At 40.7% G+C, this 12,935-nt stretch overlaps 1 protein-coding gene across 1 annotated transcript in view; it reads left to right on the forward strand.

Annotated features, from left to right (window-relative positions):
• Positions 1-4,131: 4,131 nt before the first annotated feature.
• Positions 4,132-12,935, forward strand: part of LOC138945438 (tyrosine-protein kinase HTK16-like) — a 45,965-nt gene continuing 37,161 nt past the window's right edge. Inside the window, exons 1-4 of the mRNA XM_070316866.1 lie at positions 4,132-4,443; positions 6,762-6,938; positions 9,503-9,649; positions 10,457-10,528. Coding sequence (XP_070172967.1) covers positions 4,218-4,443; positions 6,762-6,938; positions 9,503-9,649; positions 10,457-10,528 — 622 coding nt within the window. The 5' untranslated portion in view covers positions 4,132-4,217. The remainder of the gene's footprint in view (positions 4,444-6,761; positions 6,939-9,502; positions 9,650-10,456; positions 10,529-12,935) is intronic.

The raw sequence follows: 12,935 nt of genomic DNA on the forward strand, positions 1-12,935 counted from the left end.
CCAAGCATACTTCCCCCGAATTATAGAGTGCTGTCCCTTCTGCGCCGAGCGGCTGCATCATAGTTCAGGGCTCTCTCATATTTCGGACTGTGCGCCTTGAGTCGCCTTGTGGTGAGATATGTGCGCGATATCAATTCTCCTATTATTATTATTATTATAGTTAGTCATTCTGTCGATGTCCAAATTTACTGTAACTGTAGAATTAGTCATACTGCCGCGGATGTCCAAATTATTATAACTGTAGAGTTAGTCATACTGTCGATGTCCAAATTATTACAAATGTAGAGTTAGTCATACAGTTGATGTCCAAATTACTATGACTGTAGACTAGTCACACTTTCGATGTCCAAATTATTATAACTGTAGAGTTAGTCATACTTTCAATGTCCTAAATTACTGTAACTGTAGAGTTAGTCACACTGTCGATGTCCTAAATTACTGTAACTGTAGAATAGTCACACTGCCGATGTCCTAAATTACTGTAACTGTAGAATAGTCACACTGTCTATGTCTTAAATTACTGTAACTGTAGAATAGTCACACTGTCGATGTCCTAAATTACTGTAACTGTAGAATAGTAACACTGTCTATGTCTTAAATTACTATTACTGTAGAGTTAGTCACACTGTCGATGTCAAAATTACTATTATTGTAGAGTAGTCACACTGTCGATGTCCAAATTATTATAACTGTAGAGTTAGTCATACTGTCGATGTCCAAATTATTATAACTATAGAGTTAGTCATACAGTTGATGTCCAAATTATTATAACTGTAGAGTTAGTCATACTGTCGATGTCCAAATTATTATAACTGTAGAGTTAGTCATACAGTTGATGTCCAAAGTATTATAACTGTAGAGTTAATCATACTGTCGATGTCAAAATTGATATAACTGCATGTAGAGTTAGTCACACTGTCGAATGTAAAAATTACTGTAACTGTAGAGTTAATTATACTGTCAAAATTACTATTATTGTAGAGTTAGTCATACGCTCTCTTCATCAACAAGGTTGATCACTTGGTGGAAAATCCAGAATGTCCGGTCAGCTTTCAAGGATGCGCGTCTGAGGGATGAACTTCAAGCTGAAACAGTTCAGTAAGCTTCGTCAGGGTTCTTAATTTCCATATGGATTAATAAAATTGAGTTGAGTCGAGTTGAGTTGGTTCTGGGGGGGACCTATTTTATCAATGTGCAACAGATTCAGGAGAAAACATCAATTCAAAAAGGCCAAGCTACTGCTGACTCTTCGCACTGACCAAGCTCAGCTGCAAGCCGAGGCAGCAGGACACTCTTGCCCGCAGTGTGACTATCAACTGGAATCGGATGAAAAAGCGTGTGAGACAGCCGACAACTTGGAAACTCTGGAACAGTCACTTTCAACTGAGACAATCTCTGTGTTAATGTACATAGCTGGCTAGATATATCACCAGAAAAGACCCTGAGTCAAGTGAAGAGTCCCTGCTGGAACAAACATCATACTACCACCAGAAGTATGGACAATATATGGACTCTTTAGACAGAGGCGGCCTCAACGTTCCCTCTGATCGGGCGTGCCAGTGGACCATGTTTTCCTTCATATTGTTCAATGTTCTAAAGAACTCTGTGTGTAGGAAAAAAACCGCGGGTTAGGTCGAAGAATTTGCCCGATGCTCCCCAGCATGTCGTAAGAGGCGACTAACGGATTCTGTTTCTCTTTTTACCCTTGTTAAGTGTTTCTTGTATAGAATATAGTCAATTTTTGTAAAGATTTTAGTCAAGCAGTATGTAAGAAATGTTAAGTCCTTTGTACTGGAAACTTGCATTCTCCCAGTAAGGTAATACATTGTACTACGTTGCAAGCCCCTGGAGCAAATTTTTGATTAGTGCTTTTGTGAACAAGAAACAATTAACAAGTGGCTCTATCCCATCTCCCCCCTTTCCCCGTCGCGATATAACCTTCGTGGTTGAAAACGACGTCAAACACCAAATAAAGAAAGAAAGAAAGTGTGCAGGAAATCCCTGTGTAGGATCACCATGGAACTCTCTGTCACCCTATGAATTTGACATGGAAGAGAGACATGGTAGGATTCTGTCAAATATATCCTTCTGAAAAACCACAGCTAGGCCTGTGCATCCACACCTCGGTCAGGGAAAGAGCCTGCCTTGAAAGTGCTGAAGCTGTCATAACACACTCTACATTTGGGGTAAGTAAAAAGCTTTTTCATACAGGTCTTGTCTTCTATAATCTATATATTCCTTAGTGTGTGTGTTTAACAAAATGACACTCAGTCAAAAATTCTGTCACACTTCAAATAATGTCAACTTAACACTTAATTTTCTCTTCTGTCTGACCCCCCTTTCTTTGTCAAAGTTGAAGCTCAACACAGGGCAGTAATGTCTGTGTCTGTGTGGCTGTACATCTACATACATGTGTGGGTGTACATGTGTGTGTGTGTGTGTGTGTGTGTGTGTGTGTGTGTGTGTGTGTGTGTGTGTGTGTTTGTGCCGGTCTGTGTGTGTGTGTGTGTGTGTGTGTGTGTGTGTGTGTGTGTGTGTGTTGATGTTAGTAGAGAATGTTTGGAAAACGTACTTAATCTTTATGCATGTTTTCTGTTTTTCGGCGAGTGTCCTGAGTTCTCCGAGGTGATAAATCCTCATTGATATTATTATTTTAATTACACTGTACAGTGTCAGTTCACTATAGTACTGTATAATCATTCCAGGAATTATTATTCCTTAAACTTTGCTGGCTTGAGTTGTTGTTTCACAAGTTAGTATCACTGCACTGTACTACTAATGAAGTAATAGGTAGTCTTATTTCTATGACGATAACGCCATAACCATTAATTTATTCAATGAAATTAACAGAATTCAGCTGCCTGCTTGTTTTATATCATAGTTGTTTAAACTGCATCAGACCTTCTCTAAGCATTTTAGGAAAGTTCTGTGTAAAAATTATCCCAAAACTACAGATTGTCAATAGAGATGCAGTGGGCCCCCACATCTGGCCCCCAGATGCGTGACGGGTAGGCCTGTAGTAGAGATCGCCATGATTTTAGCCCGCCATTTAGGCAGCCATACGCCGCCGCTGTCGGGGGTTGCATGCTTGGTATTTTCGTGTTTCCATAACCCACCGAAATCTGACATGGATTAGGATCTTTTCCGTGCGCACTTGGTCTTGTCGCGGCGTGTATGTACACACGAAGGCCGAGGGTAAGGCACTAGCAGGTCTGCACAAACATTGACTTGGGAGATCGGACAAATCTCCACCCTTAACCCACCAGGCGCAGCCGCGATTCGAACCCACGAACTTCCGCTTGGGAGACCGGTGTCTTATCCACTAGGCCACTGCGCCCGTCTTGCTGATGTCCAAATTACTGTACCTGTAGCGTAGTCACACTTTCGATGACAAAAGTGCAGAATAACTGAACTTTCTATTCATAAACATCATGGGCGTGTTTCTGCAAAATGATCGTGCTGAAAAGAGAACATATTTTATCCTGTAAATCTTCGTGGTTCAGGGGCCCAAAAGAGGAAAACATTTTATCTGGTAAAGTCTGTTTTTGGAGGCACGAAAAGGGAATTTATTTCATTTAGTTAAACTGGCCCAAATCATTGTAAATCTGGCATCGTGACATTTTTTTTCTCACAGACTTAAAACGTACCATTACCCCCATGTTGAAAAATGGCATCAGAAGAGGTAAAAGTTATCGGGCTCTGAAAATATTTCACGTTTATCTCAGTGAATCTTGATTTCTCGCTTTTTTTTTTTTTTTTTTTTTTTTTTACACTTGTTTCAACACACTCTGAAAATATCACAGGCAAAATATTAGCGAAATAATTTTTCTTTTTTTGTGTGTGTGTGTCAATCTGTGTCCGATGTCATTAATTCAATGCCGCGGCATCACAAGAATAGCCCAATATCGTTCAAGCAGACGACAGAAGGGAAATAACCCTTGTTAAAAATTTCGTTGATCAACATACATCTCCTCAACTAGAATTTTCTTGAAGAAAAATCGCAGATTATCTTTTAAAAGATTAACATCGGTATATGTTATATTTTCATGACAATTTTTGTGTGTATTTAACTTGTAAAACAAAAACGAAAGTCTGGATTCGGGTTTCCGAGTATGGTTTTTATGTTTTCAAAATGGCAGGTTCCGCTTTCGAGACAAGGAAGTTAAAGCGAAATCAAGAGGAACTCTAATGTCCCTGCTTCTAAACAACCCAGAAAAATGTCGAATACGCAAGGAGATGTAGCAATGGCCTCGGACGACGATGACCAGGTGTATGCGAACGACGAGTTTTCTTCAATGCCGAGTATTTCTCAGGCATTACGGAAAACATCATTGGAACAGTTGCTTGCAGACGACAAAGCTGAGACTGAAAAAGCGGATGAAATGCTTCGATGGTATCATGGCAAAATATCAAGAGAAGCCGCGGAGAAACTTTTAAAAGAAGGTATTCTAAAACACTCTCTGGATATATTAAAGAATACTGCGCATACTTTTGCAGTGCTGTAGTGTAAGCATGTATCTTTTCAGGTCGTAAGTCTTTGCCATGGTGAGGGTGTGTGTCACTGTCTGTGTGTGTACGCACGATATTTTATATACAGCGGTTAACACCTTTGCTTTTCTTTCATTTTAGCAAATGCATTTTTTCCATTGCAATTGGAGTCATTTTGTTTCTGGGGCGCTAAATCAAGACTTTAATGCAAGGATTTTGTTTTGTGATTTCATTAGTTTGCTAATTCAATGTCCTTTATTGCAACAAACAGAAAGCACTGAACAACAGTGCATCGTTAAAAGCAGTTTAAATGGAAGATATTAGCTGAGGTTCAATTGCAAAAAAATACCACAGTTGCATAGTTAAATACTTGAAGCAAACAGTGTACTTCATGAATAGATTGCAGTTTTGCATACTTCACACACAGTATCATCAATACCATGCCTTTTTAGGAAGTTGCACTAGTGACTATATTTAGTAACACAGGAAGTAGGCTAGTCACGATTTTTATTGTGTGAATGTGCAGGGATAGAAATGATATCTGGTGATAGTAAATCTTCTTTGGGTCCCTCTGACCTTGGCTTATGGCATAGTGTCAAACAGCCTGGAATTGAGGTAAGACCAAAACAAATCAAAACAAATCCGTGTTTCTTGTTCCTGGACCGACCTGATATATATCATATCTCCTGACCGTAAAATGTTTATGGGGGTGACCTTTCAATGAAAAAAAAATGAAAAAAAGTAAATAAATTAAAAATTACAAAACTCGAGTTTGCATACTTTTAAAGCAAAGTTTCGATCATCTCGGACATCTAGGGGACACATGCGCCTGGGTAAAAAGAAAGGAGTTAAAAATGTAACCGACGAGACCAACTGACCCACAATCTTAGCCTTGGCATTGTAGATTTAAAAAAAAAATTGTTTGCCTTAGCCCACAGGACCATGCTGAAATCAGGAAGTGAATTCTCCGTGACAGTGTATAAGTGCCCTGTAAACAAAATGACACAATGGCTTTAAAGCTGTTGGTGGTTCATGTACTTGTAACGGGCCCAGATTATGCCAGGCAATGATGAGTGCGGTGTGTTTGAAAAATTTAAATCGGATACAAACACCAAGAAAGGTTATAGTTATTGGAACGTTTAATTTTTGACAAAACAAACAGCTAGTGTATGTTTTGATGTGTCAAAAATGTACACCTACCAATAACTAACCTTTAAAAATATATAATATATATGGATTTGGGAACACTAGTGACTGTCTACCTGTTTTTTTAAATCAGAACTTTGTATGTATAGATCAGGTCTGACTTGATGTCTGAACGTTTGTCGATTTATTTCTGGAAGATATACAGAGCGATGCTGAAATAGCCAGTCCGTATGCTAGTGGCAAAAGAAGAAGCTAGCACTACACAACCTGACACTAGTCTACCTGCTCATCCAACAGATCACCGATAACATTTTGCTTTTTGACTGTATTCTGTGTTTTTTCCTGCATGCACTCCAATTAGTTCCTTGTGACTGCTGAATTCATGGCACATGAGAAAAAAATTAGTGAGAGGAGAGAGAATATGTGTGAGTGTTTGGGTGGGTGGATGTGAGTGTGTGTGTGAGTGTATGTATGTGTGTGTCCATACTAAGGCCTAAAAAAAAAATAGGTGTGGTTACGGTAACCCGACCTACCCTATTTTTAGGGGCCGATCCTATAACTTTTTATTACATTTGTCAAAAAAAAAAAAACCCCGAGTGCAAAAAACGCAATGAAAGCGAAAGCGCCCGAGTCGCACACGTATTTCCCTGTCAAGTAGGTTTAATTTGTACACATTAGAAAAAAAAGTTAAAAAAAAAAAAAAAGTGATTGCCTACCTACCTACCCTATTTTTTGTGGCTATGTTACCGTAACCACACCTATTATTTTTTTTGGCCTAAAGGTAGAATTAGAGGAATTGTTTAAATGCTGTCTAAGAATAAATTGCAATGGTTAGTAATTAGGTCTTACAGAAATTCACTTTGTTGTTGACCGAAGGCCCATCTGCAGCTCTTATTTCACATCTATAATAACAAACGAAACATCATCAACAAAAACATGATATAATTACAATACAGTGGACCCCCCTTGTTAAGACCTTGCTTTATCAGATTTTCTCTTCATAACCTCTGTAAATTTACCCCCATTTTAAGACTCCCTCTTTTATAAGACCTGATTTTCATTGTTTGTTTAGAGGTTTTAAAATGGGGGTTCCACTGTATTGATGAGAATGGGATGACTGATTTCAGCTGTGATCAAGTACCGCAACAAGAGTGACATGGGAGGTCTCTTCCTGGTGAGAGACAGCACAGTGTCCACAACAGACTTCTCGCTGTCCCTGACAGCCGATGGAAAAACTTACCACTACCAGATACAGGAGAAGAAAGAGGGATTCTTTCACATCGACGATGGTCCTCTGATACATGGCAAGCATACTTGCGTGTTTTTTTTTATTTGGGCTGTGTTTGATCGATGTTTTAGTGTAATTTATTTATTTCTTCTGAGTGTACAACTACCCCAATAAAAACCCTCAATGATACCTCGGTTTATAGTTTAGATCCTTTTTTGAAAGTACTAAGTATTGAGCCCCCTAACTCTCATGTTTGGGTCAACGTGAGTGTGTGTGTCAGGGCTTGTTTGCATCTGTGTTTGCATGCATATTTATTGATTGTCAAGTATGTTTTCTGAACTGTCCTGTTCTCTAATTAATTATGAATAGTGAATCTGATAGTTTGATTATATAACTAAATATTAGTCTTAATTGAACCTCTGGAAAGTACAGTCAGACTTTTTTCACACACCTTCACCTTCACCTTCAGGGCTGTCAGTATTCTTCTGATATTGCTCAAACTTTTAAGGTCAATTTCAGCAAATTTGTCTAAGAAAATAATAATATACACTGCAAAAAAGTATCGCATAGTTAGTTTGATGAATAATTTTATTGACATTTCATTCTTTCGAACAAACAATACATAAGTCGGACAGAAAAGTTTTTGAGCTTTTTCGATAGCACAGATGCATGTCTTTATTTGCTGGACTTTGCAGTTATTCATTGAGCGTGACCTTCACACAAACCAAGGTCAAAGTCAGTAACGAGTATGGCTTCCACGTGAGTCAATTACAGCCTGGCATCTCCTTGGCATGGAAGCAATGAGTCTTCGCAAAGTCTGTTGGGGAATGTTGTCCCACTCTTGCTGTAAGGCCTGGAAGAGTTGTCTCCTGTTGGGAGGGGCGTTAACTCTCGCATTGAGCCTTCTTCCCAGTTCCAGGGGTGTACCTTAACTTTTTTTGCTACCGGCCAGGGGGGCCGGTAAGTCAAAATTTGAACCGGCCCCCCAAAATTCCAACCGGCCCCCAACCAGCCGGGATTTCCAACCATATAAATGGCTCGTAGATCGCGCGTTGGCCGCGACAAACACACAAAAACCTACATACAAACAATGCTCACATGCTTATTTTAAATGCCACAAACAAACACAAGACATAAACAAACTTTGTATGTTTGGGGTGCTTTAATTATTCACTATGGTTCAATAACAAAGCAAACAGTAAAGTATCAATTCAATGAAGAAAACATTTTATCAAATCAACATTCACCCACTCACTGTCACTCAGTTAACCTCACTCATAGTAGTCAAATGCACACCCTCATAATTATATAGTCATACCATTAATCATTTACATGCAAAGGGAAACAATCACACACAAGTCATCCCCTTTCTCAGTGTCACACAATCACACATTAACTTTCACTCTGTCTCGTAATTGCCAGTCTTAAAAAGTTGCAGAATCTTTGGCACATCTAAATCTCTAAACACAAATTTACCTCCTGGTATCACATTCTGATCACAAGTAAAGTTGAACAAATGAGTTTAAAAAGTCAATAACACGGTGTTAAACCACCACCAGGTCTAAATCTCTAAACACAAATTTACCTCCTGGCAGTCAGGCACACATTAACACTACACATAACTACAAGTAACAAATCACAATCTATTGCAAGAATAACAGTTACTGAAAGTCCACACAAACTCACTGACACATAACATTTTAATTTAATACATAAAGTATCACATTCTGATCACAAGTTGAACAAATGCACATCTAAATCTGAGTTATCTCTAAACACAAATTTACCTCCTGGTATCACATTCTGATCACAAGTAAAGTTGAACAAATGAGTTTAAAAAGTCAATAACACGGTGTTACACCACCAGCAGGTCTAAATCTCTAAACACAAATTTACCTCCTTTTCGACACACAGCACAATCTCCTGTTTCGTGTCGTCGTACACGAGCCATTCTCTTTCTTCGCCGGTATCTGTCCTCTTCCATCTTTCCTGCCATTTTCTCTGCCGTGTTTCGTTATCATACTGTCTCTTTTTACCTCTTTTTCCATCGTCCGTTCTCTGGGTTTTTTTTGCGGCGGGGGAGTGACAGTGTCAATAAATCTCCACATGTTTACAAGCGTGTGTACAGTACGACGTTTGAATGCGAGTGGGGAACTTCCGGAGGTGGTCGCGTTAGACGCGAGAAACATGGCGTCCGATATTATAGCAGACGAACCGCGCGAGATCTTTGTTCGCCGGCCGTTCCGATCGACTGCGTTCATCGAAATTTGAACTCGCCAGGCGGGCGATTTCAGAGGAATTTCGAACTCGCCCGACGCGATTTGAAGTCGCCGCTGGCGAGCGGGCGAGCGCCAAAACTCAGCCCTGCAGTTCATCCCATGCGTGTTCAATTGGGTTCAAAATGCACATCTTGCACGTGCGCAGTGAATTTTGCTCACTCAATCGACTATCGGGTTCAACTGAACTGCAAAAGCTAGTTTCGAGGCGTTCCAATCAGAATGTTTGTCTGGAAGTGGAACTTAGAACTATTCACCTATGCGATACTTTTTTTGCACAGTATAGTTTAAAAAAAAATTAAAAAAATTCAAGCAGCATCTCTGCTATCGGCAAGTTGTTGATGTTGTTTGTTGTTGTCTTCAGGCGTGGAGTGCTTGATTGCGCACTACACAGACTCGGCCAACGGCTTGCCCACCAACCTGGAATCTTTTTGTCAGGGCCGCCCGCCGCCCCACAACGTACGCAAAACAGGACGCACGTCAAATCTGCTGCACAGGGCAGTTATAGAAGGTGTGGATCGAGTCATGATGCTTTGATTATGTATTGCTTTTGCTAGTTTTCTGTTTGTGTGTGTGTGTGTCACAGTGTGTGTGTGTGTGTGCAGTGTGACTTGTGCTTGTGTTTGTTTTCTTGTGTCTTATAATGTTCTCACCTATTAGGCAATACATTTTTGGCTCACGTAAGTGTAGCCTATGCGATGATAAACTTTGTCTGTCTGTGCGTGTGTGTGTGTGTGTGATAGAAACTTTAACATTTCCGAGTCTATGGATAAAGCTCGCATAAGAAGATTACGTCTCGGTCAAAAGTGTTTGACGTGTGTGATAGAAACTATTTAAAGACGTCACATTATGACGTAAGAGGGTTAGACGTCACGCAAAGGAATTACTGAAAGTCTCGGTCATTGTTATTGTGAGCGGGCCGAGACTAGTTGGCAGATCCAGTGTCTCGCTTTCTTGCACAGTTTCACCTATGCTTACTGTGTGTGTGTGTGTGTGTATGTGTGACGGAGTGATTGAGTTTGTGTTACTGTTTGTCGATTTCTTACGTGAGCCTTGAAGGCTTCGCCTCTTGTTTTATCAATGTTTCGTTGTTCAGCAAAACTTAATTGTCTAGTTGCGTGGAAAAAAATGTTGAACATTGGAAACAACTTTGGTAGCAGTCTTCATTCTTCATTGCTGCATACTATTTCTGGGGATAGCAGCCCAAATTTCTATGAGGAAACTTTCCAAGGACAATTTACATGCCAAATTCACACAGTAAGAAGCAAAAAAATTATCCGTTGATTGACTGCAGAGCTTTTTGGGTGTGCCTTAACAGGAGATGCAAAGCTTGTCAGTCAGATCTTGGCCAGTCCCAACTGCCCGGACATCAACGCCAAAAACAAAACTGGTAAGTGCAGACTTCTGTTGTTTCTTTGTCTGGTATCTTAATAATAATGGTGATTTCTATAGCGCTTTCGAACACACAAAGCGCTTTACAAAAGCAATAACAACATCATTACCAGAATGACGCCATTGACGGAATAGAACACAATCATAAACACTTTACAACAAAAACCAAAAACAAAACATAAATGTTACAAAAATCCAGAGGCTCTTACAGGAACGAACTCCCAGTATACACAACAATTATAATGCACACACACACACACACACACACACACACACACACACACACACACACACACACACACACACATGTCCACACACACACACACACACACACACACACACACACAGTAAACATTGTTCATCCGAAAGTGCACATTCACAGGGTCGCGACAACTACATCATCATAGAATGCTTCTCTGAAGAGGTGAGTCTTGAGATTTGCTTTGAAAGAAGGCAGAGATGGACTGAGACGTAGAGACAAAGGGAGTTTGTTCCAGATATGATCAGCTGCGACTGAAAGACAGCGGCCACCATGATCGTCCCTCTGATACTTAGGAGCTTTGACAAATTTATCTTGACCAAACTATACCTGTCATGACAGGCCACCTGCAATGTAGCAGGGATGTCGTGAGGCGTCGGACATCGGACATAGACCAATTAAAAGGCTCAAATGTCCAATTCACATTGCCGCATGGTGGTCAGATGTCCTATCGTTTTCAACTGAGTGCGTTCATTGTCCGACAAGAACTCCATTCCTTCGGACAGCGCGATATTTGATCATTTTCCTTTCGCGATAGAAATCTTCAAAAAGCGACCGAGCGCTATCGCGTACAGGTGCATTGAAGTTGTGCAGTGCAGATCTTGCGTTATTTGAGCCGTTTGCGTACACCCGTCTACAGCACACTAAAGTTGGGAGTACGGGAGACAACTCCAACTGACCAAGGCTCGCGTCTGCCTTAATTTGCTTTTGGTTAGAGATGAAGCGTGCTGCACTGAATTACGCCACTGAAAAAACTAAAGCCTGCCAAAGAACAGGAAAAGCTGAACACGTTTGGCGTTTCAACGGCATTGTGTGCTACATTAGGGCCAAGAACATGGGAAAACACGGCTAGCAATAGTATCCTTCTGGAAAATGACAGCGCCAATGACAGTGTCGCCGCTGAAACCTCCACAATCACGGAAAGTAAAGTTTCGTCACTTGAAGATGGTGTCGGTACAGCACGAAATTCACACGAACGGTCTTTTGATAAGGTTAACCATTCATGGCTGACCCTGTTTAGTACTGAACGCAGTCAAATGTCCTATTGATGCCGAAGAGCTCAGGACATTTGTCCTATAGGTATGAATTTGTGGCAACATCCCTGATGTAGGCACACGTTTGGCTGGTCACAAGAGTGTCCTTTCATCGCAGGTACCTCTGTATGTATCTGAGCTACAGTAAAACCTCTGTTTTATTTTTTTAATTTTTTTTTATTTAAAAAAATGTTTTTTATGGTTGTTGTCATATATTGTTTGGTTGTTTTAAGAGCAGATGAACCACAACCGGCACGGTGGCCTAGTGGTAAGGCGTCCGCCCCGTGATCGGGAGGTCGTGGGTTCGAACCCCGGCCGGGTCATACCTAAGACTTTAAAATTGGAAAATCTAGTGGCCGCTCCGCCTGGCGTCAGGCATTATGGGGTTAGTGCTGGGACTGGTTGGTCCGGTGTCAGAATAATGTGACTGGGTGAGACATGAAGCCTGTGCTGCGACTTCTGTCTTGTGTGTGGCGCACGTTATATGTCAAAGCAGCACCGCCCTAATATGGCCCTTCGTGGTCGGCTGGGCGTTAAGCAAACAAACGAACAAACAAACACTTTTTCATCCATTGTTTAATTGTATGGACAATAAATGATCTTATGTCTATCATTCTTATGTCTTATGACCCTCCACTTTAAAGTTCCATTTACATTAAGACCTACATTTTTTAAGACTTGCAGAGTGTCTGCAAGTGTCCCCCTGTTTTAAGACTTACAGTTCTTGGACCATGATTTTTTTTCTTCTGAATGGTGGGGTCATGAAATAAAAGTACCATTGTAATCTTCTTCTTCTGCGTTCGTGGGCTGAAACTCCCACGTACACTCGTGTTTTTTTTGCACGAGTGGAATTTTACGTGTATGATCGTTTTTTACCCCGCCATTTAGGCAGCCATACGCCGTTTTCGGAGGAAGCATGCTGGGTATTTTCGTGTTTCTATAACCCACCGAACTCTGACATGGATTACAGGATCTTTTTCGTGCGCGCTTGGTCTTGTGCTTGCGTGTACACACGAGGGTGTTCGGACACCGAGGAGAGTCTGCACACAAAGTTGACCGCCCAAAGTACCATTGTATGATACGTACATTTCTCCCTGTCAACATTTCTGCCA

This window comes from Littorina saxatilis, linkage group LG13 (assembly GCF_037325665.1).
Source record: "Littorina saxatilis isolate snail1 linkage group LG13, US_GU_Lsax_2.0, whole genome shotgun sequence".
NCBI lineage: Eukaryota > Metazoa > Mollusca > Gastropoda > Littorinimorpha > Littorinidae > Littorina > Littorina saxatilis.